The following is a 23,163-nucleotide window of genomic DNA, read 5'->3' as shown; positions in this document are numbered from 1 at the left end:
TGTTGGCAGTGTGTTTCCACAACCACACTATAATGATAAAAAAAAACACCCAGTATTATTTTTTGTTTGTTTGTTTTTTTAATCTACTAAAATCTTTAGCCCTTTCTCAAATTGAGCTGATCTCAGATGCCTGTCTTTGTGATGTCACACAGACAGGCTCCTCCTATGATAGTTTGATTGACAGTTTGGACTGGTGTCTTACCTTAGACCCGCCCTGAGTGAGCTGTGATCAGTTTGATATTGTTTTGACGCTGGAGCAGATGTAGACAAGAATGTCTCCTAAGCGATTGAGGTGTTTTGTTGTCAAATGTAATAATGAATATAACAGTCGTCATTTACTCTCGACATCTGAGCCGCTGAAGATGCAGTGGATTACATTTGTTTCTGAAGGGAATGCACCCCTGATCTACATAAATGCGTCTATCTTCGAATCATTCATGGTCAAGGTTCTCCAACAGAAAAAGTGAGTATAAAGGTTTTTTTAATTAATCTTTACAAATTGCCTTTCTTAATAATGCTCTAATTAGCAAGTTTCAAGATGAATGAGTTCATTAACATTTAAAGGTAAATGCTACAAAACGGCTTGCTCTGAAAAGAGCTGTTTTTGGCAGGGTAAAAAAAAGGTGTTTTTACACTACAATTGAGAAATTTTCACCAAACTATGTTACAGACTTTCCATCAAGACCTTAAAGAATCATATCAACTTGTGGAAAATGGGCATCCCATGACAGGTTAGTACACCCAAAAATGTTGCCATAATTCACTCACCCTTTAAGCTGTTTCAAACCTGTATGACTTAAAACTGATCTTCTGCTGTAGACAAAAGATAATTTGAAGAATGTGGATAACCAAGCAGTTATCCCATTGACTTCCATAGTTATTTATTTTTCTTTCTTCTCCCTTTTATGTTATCAGTGGGGACCAGCAACTGTTTGGTTACCCACATTCTTTGAAATATTTTGTGTGTGTGTGTGTTGAACAGACCAAAAACTAATACAGGTTTGAAAGAAAAAAACAAACAGACTCGGACTTGGAAAAATTATTAGATTAAAAGAATTTAAATTTTTGGGTGAACTATCCCTTTAAGGCTATAAACTTTAGTACAGCTCTGTTTTTAGTTGTAACATTGCAAAGAAAAGTCTCTCATAATAGGTTAAGAAAAAAGATGTACCATCTTGAAATCACAGGAATTTTTCTAAAAATGTAAAAAAATAAAAATATACTGATTATTTAAAACACCGTTGCAAGTAATCCATTACTCCAAGCCTGCCTCATGTCTAGTTCTACCTGTTTGAAATTGGCTAATAAGCTCAACTTCTCTTTTCTGATCTTGAGCCCTTTGCGGTAGTGATTTCCCATTATCAGTTACTCAGTGCCTGAGATGCAGATGAGATGCCTGAGCACTTTTACCACATTTCTGTTTATCCTCAATTATAAGATCAACTTTTCATTAGATGTTATGCTATTTAGAGCAAAACCACCCACCCCATCCATCTTTGTCTTTTTTCTCTTCTCTTTTTATTCTCTCACTCTACACACACAGCAGGACTTTCAGCCCTTCTCCCCAGGTGTCCATCAGAAAAATCACTACAGCACAAAAACTCACACTCTCCATTTCTCCCATCAATCTCTTATTCCCTCTATTCTCTGTGCTAACCATCTGCTCTCAGTGGAGGGATACTCCACCATCCAGCTCACCAATAGATGATCCATTGCTAAAATCCTCCTCCCTCAGATTTTTCCTAAGGGCTAACAGCTGGAGGCACGCCGTGTGCGCCTCTCCTGCCAACCAGGTGGCATGGGCAGATAAAAAGTGACGGTGAAGCTTTGATTCCCCTCACGCAAAGCTGCCATCTCTGGAAGGTGTCCGCCGCCACACCCCTTCTCTTTGTATGTTGGGCTCACCGAGCATTAAACAAAACATCTGAGAGGCCACGATAACACCCGTCCTTCCCTCCACCACTCCGACAATTGTACACAAACAGAGGGGGAGACTCTCAGATTTACACACAAAACACACACGGAAAGGTTGAAAGTGGAATCCTGCCATCAACCCAACTTGGTTCTTTATTACATTTGTCCTTCAAACATGGGATGTGACACTTGTTCACCTGAAAGCAATTACTTTGAGATTGTGTTGACAGTTCAACCACTTTGGGGTCCTAAAACACTGACTGTCACTGTAATTGGAATGAATAGCCCTGCGGTTCAGTTTATATCTAAGCCAAAGTCCACATAAAGATCTGTAAAACAACAGAGTTAATGAATGTAGCTTACATTCTTTAGGTCTGTAGTCAGGGCACCTCTCACACAAACAGGTTTTGACAGTTGACTGCTGCATGCTAATTGACACAAGGATTATTAATTTGTAACATGCATACATACAGCAGTTTGCTTGCATTCATGACACTCGCTGTTTATCAGGCCTGGAGGAGATATAATACATTTTTTTCTTTAGTTCTTTCGCCTGACTTATACCTGTTTTTGGTCACTAAACTAAAATAACAAATTTGATGTCTTAACAACAAGTATGAACTAATCTTTCATTATGCTTAAAAAAAAACAACAACAATAAAAAAGCCTTAAAATTACAACACTGTGTGATGGCCCTAATTAACCACTTTTTTGACATGACGTTAAAACAAAAAAGGTTCGAGACCCTTATAATTTTTATGGCCTTGAACTTTCGGCAAATGAACAGTCATAGGTTTAACTGACTCATCTGTTCTTTCTAATGTTTTCTATATAAAACTCCATTCTGAATGCAAATTAATCTCATTTAGCCAATGGGTGAAGGGGCGAGAGATTATGCACGAGGCGAGACTCATGATATAAGGCAAGCGTGCACTCCTGATAGTGCCTTGTAATGAGCACAGCCCAAGGGGGACATGGGCCTTTAAGGATCTTTATATCCTTCTATCTTAAGGAGAGAGGGATATAGAGATCAATGATTAATCAAGGCTTAATCTTCCATCATTAGGCCTAAGTGGAAGGGCTCATCATCCCTACTCTGATGCTCACACTTAGACTGCTTAAAGCTCCTCTACTCATAGATGAATGGCTTGAGACCTCATCACTCTGCTTCATAACAGAATGCTGAGTGATGAAGATGACCTTTTGGTGGAATCTCTTCATATACATAAAATTGACTTGTATCTGCTGTTGTATTTCTATTTTATTATTATTTAATTTATTATATTTTTCATTTTATTTATAGATATGACTTAGTCAAGGAAAGTTACATAATGGCAATCCTAATACATCCTCATTTGGAATGAAATTTGTATCTAAATGAAAAGTTGTTTCTTACTCTTCACTAAACTCCATCAGCCTTGCTTGTGGGTAGGTGTGGCTTTATTGAATTTGAACTAGGACTGCACTGATGCTTTATTTGAAAACTAATGTTTTTGAGTTTATAATTCCATAAACAACAGCACCCTGTGAAGTGTGAACTGTTTTAGTAGAGTCCTGGGTCATGCTCACTCATAAGGTTTATTTATTTGTTTGTTTTCTTATATTTTTATTTTTGTGAAATGATCTTTTGTGCTATCATCTATGCAAAGCTGGTTGATATAACTGCAATAAAGTAACATCATATCAACCAATTACTTGTTTACGTAGTATATGTATGTATTATAGTGTTTGTAGGAAAGGCTCAGGAAAATCTCACCACACTTCTCGAGCACAGATGAACTCATGCAGAGTACAGTTGTGGCCAAAAGTTTAGAGAATTACATAAATATTAGTTTTCAAAAAGTTTGCTGCTAAACTGCTTTTAGATCTTTGTTTCAGTTGTTTCTGTGATGTACTGAAATATAATTACAAGCACTTCATACGTTTCAAAGCCATTTATCGACAATTACACAACATTTATGCAAAGAGTCAGTATTTGCAGTGTTGGCCCTTCTTTTTCAGGACCTCTGCAATTCGACTGGGCATGCTCTCAATCAACTTCTGGGCCAAATCCTGACTGATAGCAACCCATTCTTTCATAATCACTTCTTGGAGTTTGTCAGAATTAGTGGGTTTTTGTTTGTCCACCCGCCTCTTGAGGATTAACCACAAGTTCTCAATGGGATTAAGACCTGGGGAGTTTCCAGGCCATGGACCCAAAATTTCAACATTCTGGTCCCCGAGCCACTTGGTTATCACTTTTGCCTTATGGCACGGTGCTCCATCGTGCTGGAAAATGCATTGTTCTTCACCAAACTGTTGTTGGATTGTTGGAAGAAGTTGCTGTTGGAGGGTGTTTTGGTACCATTCTTTATTCATGGCTGTGTTTTTGGGCAGAATTGTGAGTGAGCCCACTCCCTTGGATGAGAAGCAACCCCACACATGAATGGTGTCAGGATGCTTTACTGTTGGCATGACACAGGACTGATGGTAGCGCTCACCTTTTCTTCTCTAGACAAGCCTTTTTCCAGATGCCCCAAACAATCGGAAAGGGGCTTCATTGGAGAATATGACTTTGTCCCTGTCCTCAGCACTCAATTCACTATACTTTCTGCAGAAGATCAATCTGTCCCTGATGTTTTTTTTTGAGAGAAGTGGCTTCTTTGCTGCCCTTTCTGACACCAGGCCATCTTCCAAAAGTCTTGGCCTCACTGTGCGTGCAGATGCGCTCACACCTGCCTGCTGCCATTCCTGAGCAAGCTCTGCACTGGTGGCACTCCGATCCCGCTGCTGAATCCTCTTTAGGAGACGAATCCTGGTGCTTGCTGGACTTTCTTGGATGTCCTGAAGCCTTCTTTACAAGAATTGAACCTCTTTCCTTGAAATTCTTGATGATCCTATAAATGTGGGTAGGTGTGGCTTTATTGAATTTGAACAAGGACTGCACTGATGCTTTATTTGAAAACTAATTTTTTTGAGTTTATAATTCCATAAACAACAGCACCCTGTGAAGTGTGAACTTTTTTAGTAGAGTCCTGGGTCATGCTCACTCATAAGGTTTATTTTTTTGTTTGTTTTCTTATATTTTTATTTTTGTGAAATGATCTTTTGTGCTATGATCTATGCAAAGCTGGTTGATATAACTGCAATAAAGTAACATCATATCAACCAATTACTTGTTTACATAGTATATGTATGTATTATAGTGTTTGTATAGTGTATGTACTGTATGTACATATTTAGGCACTTAGGCTACAGTTTGACAGAATGTTCTAATTCAACATGCCATGGGAAGTCAATCTATCTTAACATTTTCTTATATAGATATTGTTTAATTCATACTCTTTAACAGTTAATCAGGCTCTTAATGATTTAATCTATGCCATCTTTTGCAATATCTGAAGTCCATGTACCATAGTTCTTAACTGTAACATTTGTTATAATAAGACTAGCCTATTAATGATTACCAAGCCAATAATTACTTTTTTTTATTATTAATTAATGTAGCATTTGTTATGAAGGAACAACCGCCTGCACATAGAACAAATAGCTTCAAGATGACACGGTTGTAATATAAATCTTTAGGGAAAAATATGTTCCCTTAACAGATTATCTAATATAAATTTAAGTAAGACTAAATTTCACACAATAAATAAGCCTACAATAAAATGTGATTAATTTTCTTAAAGGTGGTCATGAGTAATTTAAAAAGATTTTAACAGGACTGGTTCAAGACTTTTTTCACTTCTCTTCATCAGTCTTTTAGTTTATTTGCCTTTTTCAGATACTATTCAACTTTCTACATGACGTTTTTTAAGTGTCTGTTTTTCTAATTAATTGCATATTTAACCATCAGCTTTGGGATGGTTAATCATCAGGAAAGGCTCACGCAAATCTCACCACACTTCTCGAGCACAGATGAACTCATGCAGAGTACTATACAGTGAACCACACGCCACTCCTGAACTGCACTTCAGTCATATTGTGCTGATAACTGCTCCATTCAGTTCATACATGAAGTTAGCACTTATAAAAGCACTGAAGGCGCAATTCAAATGATTAATTAATAGCCGGATTCTAGTTCCCTTCTGAGGGAACTTCGAACTGTGTCCTCTTGAAGGCGCTTTGGGGAACACCTTCATGACCGGTGTCTGAAACACATCTAAACACTACAATAACATTGGCCAGTGACAGCCTATGATGTCATTAACTGGCTCGATCACAGTATAAAGGGTTCCGGGAAAACACGTCTTTCTCTTCTGCATCTTCACTGACCGTTTAATTATGTTAGCGTTAAACTAAGCATGACTAGGAGTGCATATTCTCTAGCCAGAGGCTTTGCCTTAATAGCCGCAGTTTCACAAGATTCACGTGTTGTGTTGTGTGAGTAGATGGCTTTTGTGGTCATGGTGATGCATTTGCTGGACTACTGAGGGGGAGTTGAGTACTTGACCATTTACCCAAGTTTGTAGATAGCATTTGCATGAGTGCGTTTACCTCTCGCAGGAATAGCGATGCATTCGCGGCATCAGCCTCTATTCTCGCAAAATTTTGGAGGTTTTTTTAGTGCATGGACGGGAGCTAAATGCATGCTGCACGTTGCAGTTGTGATGAGAATTGTCTGCCCATTGCCGCGATTCGCGGTTGATGGGCAGAACATGGATTCCTTTTCTGCGCTTACATTGCAGTCTCTCATGCTGGACCTACTAGGGTCCGGATCCAAGCGTTATTTGAACTTCACCTTGAGATTATATCTGTGAGTTTGAGTCATTCACGGGAGCAGTGGTTTGTGAGTTTGATCCATTTAATCTAGTCTATTGCTAAGTTTATGTGCATTCACTAATTAGCTTTCTCCGCAGTGCTACTTGGACCTGTCTATTTTTCTGGCTTTGTGTTAGGGTTAGGACCTCTGCGAGCACCTCCCCTGCTTAAGTCAGAACCTCTTGCTGTTGACCGAATATGGTTATGGTCTTACTCATCGTTACTGGATCCAGGCTGGATGATAGCCCTACATCTTCGGCTTCATGCTTACTGGACCATGCAGCTAAGTCACTGGGCTTATGCGAGAGCCTCCCTTACCATCAGGTCCCCAGTATGATGCTGCAACCTCAGGACCTGCAGGTTCTCCATTCAGGTTGAGCATTTTATGGAGTATAATGTTTTGTGAAGTGCTCCTTGATGTCCTGGCTGGGTGTTTGCTTCAAGAAGCTTCCCCGGCCAGGACATCTTGTCATTATTTTCTGGCAAAATTGCTGAAAATATCTGCAAGTTTGCTAACTGGTTCACCAAATAACCCCAATGAAATGAACTAAATTTTGCAGATTTTCTTCTCATCTGTTAAACTAAACTAAACTAAACTTCAAGTTACTGTAGAATTATCACTGACTTTTTAAGGAAATATGAGGCTGCACAACTATCTTTAGAATTAATATAAAAAAAAAGTTTTACCGCCAAACAGATTGATTTCTGAAGGATCAATACATATAATACTTTTCCAGATTTTTGACCTCACCGATCTTTTCTATGTAAATGTTTTTGTGTATGCATGTCTCAGTGATTCATCCTGTGGGGTGTAAGGGAATAAGCTGAATCCTTCAAAGACTGATGATACCTTCAGCCAAACATCCTAACAGCTCAGCCTTTCATCTTGGCTATTGAACTCTAAGCAGACTTGAGCTTCACTGTATGTCCAGCCAGCAGGGAGCTCCATAAGGAACCCTCAACCTCCTCTGTCTCTCTCCACTTCAGCACCACTTCTCTTTAGTTCATCAGAAAAGAATGGGGAAGAGAGTGTATAGGATTTAGACACTTTGCTTATTGTCCAAGAAATGAAGCAGCCAAAACATGGGCACTGTCCTCACATTAACACAGGGAAATTTGACGTCCCTCGCCCTCTGATCTTACCTCTGCCAGCTCCTCTTATACATGGGTCTCTTGTTTTGTTTGTTTTGCTGGAGGTTCAGTCTCCACCATCAATGAAGGCAGTGTAACCCTGCTGTAAGAAACCCGTGTTTCTGTTAGCCAAATAAAGACCTAGAGAACTGAGGACACAGGTAGGGCATTTCTGCTTCAGTGAGAAATCCCTCTGTAGAAATATGTATGAGAGACCAGCTGACCAGAAGATCCTGCCAACCGAATGATGGTCTGGCTTGAAATATCATTCCCTGGAGGGCACAAAACCTGACTGGTGAATCTGGTTAAAAATCTCAGCACAAACCTACGCTGGGATTTAAGACTTAAAATAGATAAAGAAAGATATATATGTCTGGTTCTGTTTGTTAACTTGACCTTACAGATGTTACTTACAGACTTTTCTTTTTATTGTCGCTTCTACTGTTCCCCCTCCCGAATGACGAGGAATGTTAGTGATTGAGGACATTTAGAGGAGGTTTATTTTGGTAAGGGATGTAATGAGCATGATTGTGTGCTGATTACACCCAGCCAACGTACTGGAGTGTCTTGGGTGAGCTACGAAGAGGAGATGAGGGTAAAAGCGAGCGGTGACAAGCCTCATTAACAGAAAATACTCTGCTCTGCTGTCAAGGCCCTGCTGTTGATGAGGAACCTAACTGCTAGACGCTCTAATTATGCGCTGTTACTGCCATCCCACAGAAAGCAATAACCCCCACCTCTCTGCATATGCAAATATGACAGACCCGATCATTAGGTTTTATGCCTCAAAGCCAAATTGTTATTGTAAAACCATTGAAGCCAAGGGCAAAGACATAAAACTCTATCACGCATTTTGACACATTTTTTTTTTACAAGCTTTCCTCAATAATAGAACAAATGTTATTGAATGTCATGGATAGTCAAGGGTAATGTGCCATGAAAGTATTGTTTAAGTCAGAACAATTATTTGAGGCTTCTTTGAAATTTTTTTTTAAATAAAATGTCGATTTTCGGAGCCAAGAATGTATAATTTGGCTCGTTCTCCACTCCGTGTTTCCCAGCATTTTGGTTAGCGTGCCATATTGAAATTTCATAATGATGCCCACAAATTATGTCCCATATGTTCATGGGTCTTGTGCTTCACTCACTCCCTTGATTATTAAAAACAATTTCAAAACACGTTCCGCCGCTGGTTTTAAATGCACATTTGGTCTTTTGAGAGGACAAACTTTTTAAATATACTTTTAAAAGATAAAGAGAAAGTAAAAAGTACATGTGCATTCACAGAAAACAGAAGTGGTTGTATTTGCCCTTGTTTGACCGTTAGACTTTTCAGTGATAATGGAGTTCAGTGAACCAGCTTGAAGAACGCTGGAGGCTCCAGAGTATGTGGACCTGTCAGGCTTGACCATTACCATTAAAATACCATATAGTTCCTCACATCTGTACGGTGCAAAATATATGCTGACCCTCCCAGTTCACTGAGCTTTGGGAAGGTTTCCAAAAAGTCAGCCTGTGCAGATAATCACTGGGAAAAAGCCTCACAAAACAAAAACCGCAAGACTAATTATAGAAAGTTAAATCCATTTCCTTTTCTTTTAGTACATTTTGCTGTTTCAGTTTATGCGTGTGTGTGTTTGTGTAAGAGACTGTGTGCGACTGAGTGAGTGACATTGATAGAGAGGTAGAAAGAAAACTTGTGAAGAAATTTCAGCCCTTTTTTTTCTTAGTATCTCTTTCTGCATGTCCGTCTCTCTCTTTTATACTCCTCCATACAGCTTTGGAGAGACACATCTCTTGATGTTCTCAATTTAAAGTGTTCACTCTTTCCTTGGTGACATCTCTGCATTGCAGACCATATTGCTTTCCTGCTATTAAACTTCATTCCCATCACACAGTGATTTATCAACATCAGCATAGTGTATAGACATATTCAGAGCATATTCAAAACGCTATACTTAAGTAAAAAATCTTTTGTGAAGCAACCTCCTCAGTCAAGTCCAACTTCAGTCGAGAGTGAAACCTCTTAATGAAGTGGGATGCGACTAGCTAATTAGCCCATTAAAATAAATTATTAAAGTATTAATGTTCCTTCTATATATCCAGCCCACATCAAATTAGGGTTTTCTCCCCGGCCGTTTCTCAGAGCGTCAATCGTTTATTAAAATGCAGATATGCATGTCAGGCGACCCAACACTACACTGCTGACATGCCATATTTGCGCAAATGCAATTTACAGCTCTGCCTATTGGTAAATTGTGTTTGCTGTGAAGTCTAAATGGCATGTTTCCAACTCTAATCGAATGTTTTTGCATTGATCCCACTGGCTGTTTTTCTTTGCTTATCTAGAACTACCACGACGGACATGTGTCTGTTGTTGATGAGAAGCGTGTTGTGGGCTTGTGTAGCTCATAACAGCCACCTTCTTTAGTGTCAAGCCAGGTTCATATTATTACAGAGCAATTGAGGAGATAAATCTCTAATTGAAATTTGAATGCAGACCACCGCAGACAGATCGCCTCTAGCCTAACGCAGCAGGGAGGGAAGAAAAAATCAATGTGTATTAAAAAGGACGCTGCGCAAGGCAATTAACAGCTCCTCCGCAACTTGTTGTTGTAGTTTCTGGAGGGGCCCATGAGGCATATCATTTGAGACCAACATCATTGCATTGGGTCACTACTTCCCATAGGGCTGTTGTTTCTTTAGAATTAATTACCTCCATCAGAAAAGTAAAGCTACATCTTGGTCGACTGAACTTTAGTCAATCTTAAAAGAATAATTGACCCCAAAAATGAAAATTTGCTGGAAATCTACTTACCCGCCTCAGGCCATCCAAGATTTAGATGAGTTTTTTTCTTTATCAGAACACATTTGGAGAAATTAACGTTTTTTACATTACAATTTGCATTACATCACTTGCTCAACAATGGATTCTCTGCAGTGAATGGGTGCCGTCAGAATGAAAGTCCAAACAGCTGATAAAAACATCACAGTAATAAAACAATAATCCACACAACTCCGGTCCAGCAATCAACATCTTGAAAAGCTGCATGTGTGTAATAAATAAATCTATCACCAAGACATTTTTAACTTCAAACTATCGCTTCTGGCTAATATATCAGTCTTCTATCCATAATTTTGCCTTCTTCATTGAAAAAGTTGTCTCATCTGAATCAGGAGAGAAATATAAATAGTTCAGGCAAATGAGTCCAAAACAGTTCTAAACAAACATTTAGATGTATTTTGAAGTTAAAATACAACAGGAAACTCATATTTTGGCCAGAAGCTGGTTGTGGGATATTGTGGTTGTTTTATCTGCTATTTGGACTCTCCTTCTGACAGCACCCGTTCACTTTATAGAATAATTTGGTGAGCAGGTAATGTTAAAGGTGAATGCTAAATTTCTCCATATCCGTTCTCACTGTAAAAAAAATCTGTAAAATATGAGGTAAAAAAAATGGCAGCTGTGTTTGCCAGAATTATTCCGTAAAAAATATGGTAAACTTTTAGGTTTAATGGTTTTACCTTAAATTTACAGTTTAATACCATAATTTAACTGATTCAATGTTAATATACCAAATTATTGAAGTACTGAAATCTGTTTTGTACCTTTGTAATACACTGGTAACCACCAAAAGCAGGTGGTGATGAGAAAGTCACATGATGAAACAAAGCCCATCACAAGCAGCTTTTAAATAATAAGACACATAGAAGGTGCACAGTGTCATTCACATAAGCACTAAACACCATCATGGTGAGACTCACTAAACTGAAATATGCAATAAACATTAATTTAACAACATTATATGTAACATACAACCCTTATAAACATAACAGATAAAAAAAATAATAAGAAACAGTTATTTCAAAGAAAAAAACATAAAATTCCCATTCTGGGAATGTCAGTTTACGGTTTTACAGGAAATTACCGTTAACCATTTAATAGGTTTGTACTGTAGCATTTTTACAGTTTTTTACCATTATAATCACAGTCATTTTTTATAGTGTGATGAAAAAACAAACTCTTCTACATCTTGGATGACCTTAGGGTAAGTACATTTTTAGCAAATGTAAATTTTTGAATGAACTGTTCCTTCAACACCCATTCTTTATCATTACTGTTGGTCTAGTAAGGTTCTATATGTTAACATAAGTTAATCGATTAGACCTCAAATTCAGCCTTATTGTTTTACCTTACTAGTTTCCACATTTTAGAATTATAGCAATACCAAAGCCAAAACTGCTGTGGAATTACTGTGAATCTTTTTAAAATCAAATGCATAAAGCATCAGCCTGCGGCGCACTGCGTTAACATTTGAAGGCTATTATTTGAACAAGACCGCATTTAAAAATGATTTGGTTTTCCAACTATTTCATGTAGTATCATGTTCAGATAATACAGAATATGAAGAAACGTCAAGTCCTTTCAATTAAATTTTAACTACAAATATTGTTTCAATGCAGTTTTACAGAAATCATGCTTTTTACCCTTCGGTGAATAAACCAAAAAGCAAGTGTGCAATAAAAAAAAAAAAGAAAAAGAAAAAAAAAGATGGGGGAGCATTATTTATTAAATATACATTATATATATGCCTTATTATACTGTATCTAGTTAATCCATATGTTTAATGTTAGTCGTATATTTACTGAATAAATTAAACTATGATATGCAAGACAAAATGTGTCAACAAACAACCCATTTTCAACCCTTTTTTTACCTTTTTTTTCTGTCGCATACTTGCTTTTGGTTTATTCACTGAAGGGTCAGAAGCATGATTTATGAAAAGCTGCATCAAAAAAAACGTTTGAATAGTGTTTTTAAAATCGATTTGAATGGATTTAACATTTGCTCACACGGTCCTCGCACATTTTCTTAGTTTGTGTAGTTTTTCCCCCCATCACTTAACCTTTAATGTCACAGATTGTTCTGTCTAAAACCACACTTACAGTACAACACTTGAGCAGTGGTGTTGAATGTTCCTGCATATTGGAGGATTTAGATTTCTAGGGGAATTACATAACTTGTTTGGTCTGAAATAAAGTAAAACGTCTAACATTAAATCGCAATGCAAATTATATATTGCGATCAACTTGTATGTGCCTTCTCAATAGTGATTTGAAGGTTGACACACATTATACAAATGAGGAGCATAAATTCGGTCAGTGTGTCCTAAAGTACTGTAGTGCAGATTAACGTTATGAAAGTCAAATAAGAATTTGTCATTGACCAGGATTATTCCACTTTCCTGTTTTCACTCCCCCCAATACACACACACACACACACACACACACACACACACACACGCACACAAGTTGCTTAAACCAAATAAATACTCAATCCTATAGGAAAGAGTTCCCTAGAGGAATCCCTGTCTTGTCCAGAGCCCCGCCCCTCGCGCGTGGCGCTGTCCATCACAGTAGTGCTGCTCTCTGAAACTCCGCGAGCTCAAGCGCGCGCCCGAGCAGATCGTTGCTGAAGCGCGAGACGACGGAGGGAAAGTTGCACAGCTCAGACTCTGGAGAATCGCCGTTCACCGAACGAGGAGCGAATTAACGCACCATGTACACTATCGCTTGAGAAAAGGAAGAGTGTTCTAAACTTGCAATCATGTTTTGGACTATTTTGTTGCCATATTGTGTGACTTTTGTGCTGGGAAATAAGACCGATGAACGAATACCTTTCTTCCACGGGCATGTGTTTGAGAACTCTCCACCTGGTTCAAAAGTAAACGGACTGAGTATCCCGGTGAAGCGCATCGATCCGCAGCGATGGTGCTCTAAGTCCGGAATGCACCTGAAACTCCTGGGGGACAGGAGTGAAGATTTTCACGTCTTCGCGCACCACAAGCGAGGACACATATTGCTGAAAACATCTAACGTTCTCGATCGAGAGGAGCGCGCGGAGTATCTCCTCAGTCTGGCGCTGTGCTGTCAGAGCTGCGCTTCAGCCGAGCGCGTCGTGGCCGAAGTTGCTTCAGTTAAAGTGGACGTGCTCGACACGAACGACCACGAGCCCACTTTCCAACACGCAGACGTCAAAATAACTTTGGACGACGCCACGGCCCTGAGGTCGGTGGTGTATACTGTGAAAGCAGAGGACATTGATAGCGGCAAAAACGCCGAGCTCATATACTACGCGCTCCCTAGAAACGGCAGTTTCTACGTGGTGCCCAAAACCGGCGACATCCTCCTCGTGGACTCGATTCTGGGTCTCGCGCAGCCCATAAAGTTCAGCGTGTTTGCGCGAGACCACGGCTGGCCCGCTCGGACCAGTCAGAATATGGATGTAGAGATCAGCCCGCGCCAATGGCCAGCCCTTCCTCAGATCGATAACGGACTCTCGAGAAAGTCCCGCTCCGTGCCGGAGCCGGTGCTTATCACCGTGTCCGAAGACGCGAGTATCGGCTCCGTCATAATGAATCTACACCCGGTGAGGTTTCAGTCCGCCAGTTTTGAGCTGATTCACCCGGACGCGGATAACTCTCCGGTCACCGTGAGTCGGGACAGCGGAGATTTGGTTATATCAAGGCGGCTCGACCGAGAGACGCAGCCGCTAGTGGAGATAACTGTAAAAGTACAAGATAAGCGAGGTGAGTGCTCCGTGACTAATCCAAATATCTCTACAATACGGCTATGTGCCCCGGTCCCTTTCCCACCTGTTCAGTGCGTGACACTGTCTCCAGCGCGTGCTGGCAGATTTCACCTGAACACCCCCCAAAACATGACGCGCGCCTCACGCACCCAAATCCTCCCACTCTTCCCTCAGACTGAGCAGGTCATATGCAGCTTCCCTCATTACAGATGCACAGAGTTCACAGGAATCAAAGTTTAATTATCACTCGCAGTAAACGCTAGCGATTGACACAAGTCAGGCGCAGATGAAACCATGGCTGCGCTGCTGCATGAACGAAAGTGTTTGATTGCATTGTGATGATGAAATATATTCATACACACCTGGGTGACAAATGCAGAAACTTAACATAATATGATCATTTAATTTGTATACTGTAAACTTTGGCATCAGTAGGATTTACCGGGAATTATGCAAATGCTTTAGAATTCAACATCGACAGCATATTTGCATCTTTTTGCCTCGTGACTATAATTTTGGTATTTTCTACTCAATTATGTGAGAATTTAAGTGGTTTTTCTTAAATGGTGTTTAAATTCAAAGTTGTAATGAAAAACGTGCCTTGCACTTATCACTGCAGGTCGGCAGCAGTTTTACAATAAAGCTCAAGTTTGAGGGGTTGAGCATATTGCTTTGTTCATCACATTATTATTTTCTTCCCTCATACCTTGGGCTTTAAATAATTTCTCTCCATTTAAACAGGTTATTCAGTCAGTGCTCAGCAATTTAAGTCTTTGTGTGTGTGTGTGTGTGTGTGTGTCTGAGGGAGAAAATTGGGGAATTTGGTATATAAGGTGCTAACATAGGCCCTTTTACAGAATCATATCATGCTTCTGTATTCACCTGTAATTGCGTCCTTTGCATTGCAGGTGAACACTGCACATCAAGCTGACTTTTGGCACGAATCCGTGGTGATTTAATCCTTTTTGAGTTGGAGATTGTACTCTACTTTCTGCTTGCATTAGCTATGTAATCCCATCTTATTCACTTTCTCATTTTGGGGATTTAAGACTGGCAGTGCAGTTAGAGGAAACTGCTGGGAAGATGAGGCGTTTAGTGGAATGTGCTCATATTTGAGCAGTTGACCGGGCATGATTTAGCAGTCTGTGATTTAATTAGTGTTGGTTTGTTAATCAGGGACTTTCTGCTTGCTGGACCTGCGGCTCTGGAATCACTGCTATTTTTTTTCTTTTCTTCCTTGTGTTTCTAGCATATGTTCAAGGGTGCTTGTTTGTGCGTGTGGGGATGTTTGCAGGTCTGTGAATGTTGTGCGGTGTGCGGCCCTCTGTGAAAGCTTAGCACAAACAATGAGGCCAAACAGCTGGTTTTAATCAGGAGTGAGAAGAATGTCTGCTGACCTCACATTTGCCTGTGGCTCTTTGGAAGTAATGAGCTTTCAGGTAACCACATTTATTTAAAATAAGGGGATTTTTTCATATTTTTATTTTATTTTTTTTGTGTGTGTGTGTGTTAAAGATATTTTTTATCTTTCCTCTTCTTTAGCTTTGGATATTGCATCCCCCCCACCTCCATCAAGCTCTTATATATATGGAACACATCATATTTCCTAAGAGAATGAAGTCAAAATTCTCTTTTGAATTAGCTGAACATCATTCATTATTGAAATTAAGATGCGCTGCATCTTAATATACGCTGCAAAAAAAAAAAAATAATAAAATAATAATGATTAAAGATCCAAAACCTTGCAGAGCAATTGATGACAGCCTCCGAGGCAACTTTAAAACCTCAAAGCTATACTTTGATCTCCTCTAGGTATTCAATGATTAATACATAGAGAAGACCAAAACAATCTAAATGCACTGGGTGCTCAACATTTTCCTCCAGAACAATCAAGGAAGTGACAATGTCTGGAGATGAATGTAGAGTGTCTTCATTATCTCATGCTGCTGTCAAGATCGCTGAATGTTAACAACGTTCATATCCTTCTCTTTTCTGTACTTTTCTCTTTTGTCTCACTTTTCTGTGCTAACTGGATCAATGTACAGAGTACCTTTTAAAAAGAATGCTTTTTGTTGTATCTGACCTAACACGATGGTGATTGAAGCAAATATTTAAATATTGAATTGATTTGAACTAACGTCTCTCTTAAGTTTTTATGAGAGAAAAAGTCTTAAATTGGAGCAGAAAGTCTTAAATTCATAAAGTCATATAACATTTCATGTTACATGCACTGCAAAGAAGCTTCATGCAGTTTTGTCTTGTTTTTCAGTTTAAATATCTACACATCCTTAAATATCAAGATGTATTTACTTGGGATGCAAAATAAAGACACTTGAAGTCTTGTTTTATAAGAAATGTAAAGTTTTTTTTTTTTACTTCCTCAGTTGAATTTAGTTGATTCTGGCAGATTTGTTCTTGTTTTAGTTGTAAACTCAACTCAATTTTAATCAGTTTCCTACAAACGAGAATTTTCAAATGACAAAAAATAACAAGGAAGGCCAATACATTTTTGCAGTGTGATAAAGATATGTTGTATTTTCAAGCGGTTGCTAATAGAACTCATTGTATGCTTAAATGTACATTAAGACCATATATTGACATACTATTTTCCCTGTTTTTACTGTTTTCATCTTAAAATTCTTAAAATTACAGTACAGACCAAAAGTTTGGAAACATTACTATTTTTAATGTTTTTGAAAGAAGTTTCTTCTGCTCATCAAGCCTGCGTTTATTTGATCAAAAATACAGAAAAAAATGTAATATTGTGAAATATTATTACAACTTAAAATGACAGTTTTCTATTTGAATATTCTTAAAAAATATATATTTTAAAAAAAATAAACATCCAGTCTATCACATGGCCATTTAGAAATCATTCTAATATTCTGATTTATTATGAGTGTTGGAAACAGTTCTGCTGTCTAATATATTTGATGAATAAAAGGTTAAAAAGAACTGCATTTATTCAAAATATTTTTTTTTTCTAATAATATATATTCTAATAATATATTTTCTTTACTTTCACTTTTTATCAATTTAACACATCCTTGCTGAATAAAAGTATTGATTTTATTTAAAAAAAGAAAGAAAAAAAATAATGACCCCAAATTACTGACCAGTAGTGTATGTTGTTATTACAAAATATTCATATTTTAAAAACCTAGTTTTTTTTTTACTTTTTATTTATCAAAGTATCCTACAAAAGTATCACATATTCTGAAAAAATATTAAGCAGCAAAACTGTTTCCAACTTTAATGAATCATCATATTAGAATGATTTCTAAAGGATCATATGACAATGATCCTAAAAATTCAGCTTTGCATCACAGAAATAAATGATAATTTAAAGTATAATAAATTTAAAAACAATTATTTTACATTGTAAAAATATATCACAATATTACTTTTTTTCTGTATTTTTGATCAAATAAATGCAGGCTTGATGAGCAGAAGAAACTTAAACTTAAGTAATGTTTCCAAACTTTTGGTCTGTACTGTATCTTAAATTTACCTTCATAAAACCCTGTTTATATATATAAAATACTTGAAACATCATACAATATTTTAACTAATTTTGCCAGATCATTAATAAAGTGATGTAATATGTATATAACAATCTACTAAATCAGATCTGTTCCTTAAAATGTATGTAGGATAGTGCTACCGTGATGATACAGGTGTTTTAGCAGATAACAATCTTACGTGGCCTTTTCATAACTCCAATACACACAAAGCCGAAACACAATCCGTGCAGAACACATGATACTAAATTATTACAATAAACTTGCAAAAAAAAATAATTGTATTTTTTAACCGTATGTAGAAAGGAACTTGCGGTTAAACAGTCAAACAGTTTTTTTTTTTTTTATGTTGAACACTGCTCAACATTTTGATTTTGAATATAAATTATTATATTTTACATTTGCATTTTACAGTGCAAGTATACATATAACTGATGTGCCTGTGTCTTAATAAATCTTCATAAATGTAAATTATTCCAGACATCTCTCTTCCTACAAATCACTCCATGCATCTTCCTTTTCCGTGCATGCTGATGTGTTGCGTCTGTAGAATCACTGAGCAAGTCTGGGAAATTTGACCAAACAGTCCAGTCTGGGTTGTTTTTCTGGGTCTTTCCTTCCTTTTCCCCCTACATCTTTTTCCTCATAACCCTTCAGCTTTCTTGTCAGAGCACATCTGATGCTGCCATTCTTTTTGGTATCAGTGCTGTGGGATCAATTAACCCTTGCACAGAGGATGCTGATAGATAGTTTGTGTGTGTTTGCGTACAGAGCCGGTATTTGTGTGTAAACCAATGACTGACTTGGAATCCCAATCTCAACAGCGCAGTGCAATCTTACCTTTGAGATGTCATGGGCTGTCTTGCTCAAGCCCTCTTTCTCTCTCAATTAGACATGATGGAGTCGAGCTCCTTGTAATTCAGTGCAAGTTTTCAGATTGCAAAGAGATTGACACTGGCCTATTCTTCCCTCTCTCACGCAGCTGGTCTAGAACATTCTGCTCTTAGTCATTTCCTTTGTCTATATTTGAGGGCCATATTTTCAATTTTTGAATAATACATTTTTTTAATTTGGACTCTGAATATTATATTACTTTTTTTTTTTTACTTAAAGGTAGATAGCAAAAGCTTCCCGATTCTAATTAGATAGGATTTTTTAGTATCAATTTTAAAAATAAAATGTTAGAGTAATTTACATTTCTGGAATGTGGAAGAACAGTATACAGTATGTCCAGCTAATGTGGAATAACAGTATAAGTCCAATTAATCATATCAATTTAAACCACTGGAGATTTGATTCCTTTATCTTAGTTTTAAAACAGTAACAGAACCGTAAAGAAAATATTAAGCATTTCTTTCTTTCAATTCCTTTTATTTTTTGCCAACGTAAATCACAGAACAAAAACGCGGACAATACATAGGCCTACTTAAAGAAACAGAAAATAAACGTCAGTACAAACAAACCATACATAATTAATTTCACACAATATACACAATACAGTATATCCCACCTTACCCTGCACATGACCTACACATACCAGGCTACTCTTCACATTCTAATGTCCCATAAAATGCTTGGGCCTCCGCTGGCATGTAGGCTAGCGTTTTCATAAGGTCACGGTGCTTCTCTTTCTTGATGGGCAGAGGGTCCTCGTAAGCACGAGCATACGTGGTGGAGAACAAGGGAGCTGGAGGTGGTTGATTCTTCCTCTGTTTGGTGATCAGCCAGTGCTTCCATCCCTTGTAGAGGCTGTGGCTCCCTTTTGTGTTGACACACTGTTATATATTCTTATATTTTATAGATATGCACACGAGAGGCAGGAGTAAACGTAAACCAGTGCTTGCCGTTTATTTCAACGCTCAAAATCTACGGTGTTGACGTAGAATAATCACGTAACGTAGGAGGGTATAAGGAAACACAGAAAGGTCACTTTGCATTTCGTAAATACACAACATATTCCTCCCTCCTAAATTTGTTGTAGAAAAAAAACATTACTTCAACAGGAACATTTTCTCTTAGCTTCAGATGCATACAATATTCAAAAGGATCTTTTTTTTACGAACTAGGGAAAGAGGGTAGACTACCTCTATTCCCGGACATAACCCTGGGAATTATTCTGCCCCATTGTTGTGGGCTTGTCACTAACTAGAGTGTCAGTCTATTTGGAGGTCGACGTTCTCTTTTAGGATATGGCCGAACGGTAGGTACATTCACATTTACAGGCTCTTTTGCAGGGGTTTGGTTTGACAAGGGCACTGACTGACTTGTACCTGGAACAGTCTCTTTCGCCTGACTTGGTAGAGTCTCAGTCTGTGCATTCCCGAGGGTTGGTGTGGAAGAATTCTCAGACAGATCATGGTATTCCGAAGCAATTTCCAGGTAAGGATCTATCGCCACCTGTTCTCCCAAGTTGTCAGATGAATTTAAAGCTAATAACTGGTCTACATGCCTTTTCCAGATGAGATGACCATCAGCCAGTTCAACCGTGTAAGACACTGGTCCTGTTTGTGCAATCACTACTGCTGGTAGCCATTTGACACCTTTCCCATAGTTACGAGCTAGTACTTTGTCTCCAGGTCTGAAACAATGATGTTTTGCTTTAGACGCCGTTCCATCTGAAGGTGTAGTTGCGCTTGAACCGTCTGTTTTGTTTTCAGGGGTTTCAACAAATCCAGACGTGTGCGAAGTTGTCTTTTGAACATAGCGGCGGCAGGAGACACTTTGGTGATGGCATGTGGGGTGTTTCTGTAAGAAAGTAGAAAAGTGTTTAGGCGTTGATTCAGCGATCCTTTACCCTGTGTCGACTTAAGAGCCTGCTTCATTGTCTGGACAAACTGCTCAGCAAGACCGTTAGTAGACGGGTGATATGGTGCTGATCGAATGTGTTGAATCCCGTTGGCCTTCATAAAAGCCTCAAACTCCTCTGAGACCAGCTGAGGCCCATTGTCACTGACAAGTTGTTGTGGCAAGCCAAACCGACCAAAAATTTAACGAAGGGCTTCCATAGTTTTCATTGATGACGTGCATTTCATTACCTCAACCTCTGGCCATATGCTGTGGGCATCAAGAAAAACTAAAAACATATGGTCTTCCAATGGTCCTGCAAAATCAATATGGACTCTCACCCACGGTTCCTCGGGCCATTGCCAGGGGTGTAACGGGGCTGGTTGAGGGTTATTTCTCAGCTTTTGACATGCACTGCACATTTTTGCTTTTCCTTCAATCTCAGAGTCCACACCTGGCCACCAAAGGTAGCTACGGGCAATCTCCTTCATCCGAACATCTCCACAGTGTCCAGAATGAAGTTCCTCCAGTACTCGTTGTCTCAATGCTGGTGGAATAATGATCCTTGAGCCCCACAGTAGACATCCAGATTCAACTGTAAGCTCATTTCTCCTGATCACAAAAGGCCTTAGGAGCAGAGACATTTCTCCCACATCCCCACTGAGCACAAGGTCCAAAACCTTGGACATCACTGGGTCAGTACGTGTGTGCTTTTTTACCTGAGCTGCCGATACAGGGGAATTGTCTACCTCTTTGAAGTAGAAAATTTCTGCCTTTGCTGGTTCTGGATGTGTAGTAGGCAATGGCAGTTGGGAGAGCCCGTCAGCATTAGCATGATGTTCCGATCTTCTGTACTTAATATCATACTGATGCGCAGACAGAAGAAGGGCCCAACGCTGCATTCTTGCGGCAGCAAGTGAATGAATACCTGAATGTGGGCCAAAGATGGATGTGAAAGGTCTGTGATCAGTTAGGAGTGTAAATTTTCTACCAAACAAGAATTGATGAAATTTCTTCACCCCAAAGACAATAGCAAGTGCCTCACGTTCAATTTGGGCATAGTTACATTCTGCCTTGCTCAAAGTTCGTGATGCAAAAGCGATGGGTTTTTCCTCACCCAATGGCATGTTGTGTGACATAACCGCCCCGACGCCATAGGGCGATGTGTCACATGCCAGCTGCACTGGCAGAGCGGGATTGAAATGAGTGAGAGCTTCAGACTGGGCAAAGGCTGTTTTCACCTCATTAAAAGATTCTTCACATGGTTTAGTCCATTCCCACTTTTTGGATTTGTTCAGTAGCTCGTGCAACGGTTTCAGCCTGTTAGCTAAATTTGGCACAAATTTCACATAATAAGTCAACAACCCCAAGAAAGATCGAAGCTGACTGACGTTTTGTGGAGATGGCGCTTCCACTATTGCCTTCACTTTCGAGGGTGCCTTATGAAGTCCCGAACTATCAATCACGTGGCCCAAATACTCAACAGAAGGGCAGAAAAACTCACACTTGTCCTTCCTGACTCTCAGTTCAAAACTTTGCAGTCTCTGCAAGGTGGCTTCTAGGTTACTCAAGTGTTCCGCCTCATCCTTTCCGGTGATAAGCAAATCATCAAGGTAACACTGCACCCCGGTCAGCCCACTGAGAATCTGGTCCATTGCTCTTTGGAACAGTGCCGGCGCCGAGGTAATCCCAAAAGGAAGCCGCTGATATTGGTACATCCCTTTATGAGTCACAATGGTAAGAAGTCCTTGTGAGTTCGGGTCCACGTGCATCTGCAAGTATGCCTGGCACAAGTCAATCTTACTGAACCGTTGGCCCCCAGTGAGACCAGAAAAAAGATCCTCAATATGAGGCAGGGGATACTGCTCTGGGGTCAGAACCGGATTCACGGTCACCTTAAAATCTCCACATAGTCGAAGGGACCCGTCTTTTTTTATGACTGGCACAATTGGCGTGGCCCACTCACTCGTGTGTACTGGTCGCAGAACTCCAGCCTTTACTAGTTTCTCTAATTCAGCTTCAACCTTGGGTTTAATTGCGTAGGCCAACAGTCTGGCTTTTAAACACTTTGGTTGACTTCAATAATGTACAGTGGAAGTTTCTTTTTTTGCATATTTAGATCTCACCTGTATAGGTCTTCAGGGTAATGTTTGATGGCAGAGGTGTGAGGTGTGGCAACTTTTCATTGAATGTTGTCACTGACACCAGTGATACCGCAGCTCCTGTGTCCACCTGCATCCTTACTGGTTTCCCATCTAGAAGAGGAGTCACCCAATAGCCCTGTTCATCTCCTGAAACAGATAAAACACACAAGGCATCCTCTTCCTCAGATCCAGAATTACTCTGTGTGTGCTGGGCATTTTCCATTTGGTTCACATGCTTTTGTTTAAATTTCTGGTAACTTTTCTTTCTAGGTCCAGCATTTTTGCTTGGTTGTGTCTTTTTGTTTTTGCAGGCACGTTCAATGTGGCCTTTCTTGCC

At 39.1% G+C, this 23,163-nt stretch overlaps 2 protein-coding genes across 3 annotated transcripts in view; both read left to right on the top strand.

Annotated features, from left to right (window-relative positions):
* rbpms2b (RNA binding protein, mRNA processing factor 2b) overlaps positions 1-22,692 on the top strand; it is a 216,282-nt gene extending 193,590 nt beyond the window's left edge. For both annotated transcript variants that reach the window (XM_059534395.1, XM_059534394.1), the window contains one exon: positions 22,682-22,692. The gene's annotated coding sequence lies outside the window, so the exon portion shown is untranslated. The remainder of the gene's footprint in view (positions 1-22,681) is intronic.
* The window catches only part of si:ch211-186j3.6 (neural-cadherin), a 266,160-nt gene continuing 256,242 nt past the window's right edge, over positions 13,246-23,163 (top strand). The window contains exon 1 of the mRNA XM_059534392.1: positions 13,246-14,375. Coding sequence (XP_059390375.1) covers positions 13,394-14,375 — 982 coding nt within the window. The 5' untranslated portion in view covers positions 13,246-13,393. The remainder of the gene's footprint in view (positions 14,376-23,163) is intronic.

The sequence above is a fragment of the Carassius carassius genome, chromosome 3 (assembly GCF_963082965.1).
Source record: "Carassius carassius chromosome 3, fCarCar2.1, whole genome shotgun sequence".
Lineage (NCBI taxonomy): Eukaryota > Metazoa > Chordata > Actinopteri > Cypriniformes > Cyprinidae > Carassius > Carassius carassius.
Note: the sequence above shows the minus strand (reverse complement) of the source record. Positions and strands in the feature narration are given on the sequence as shown.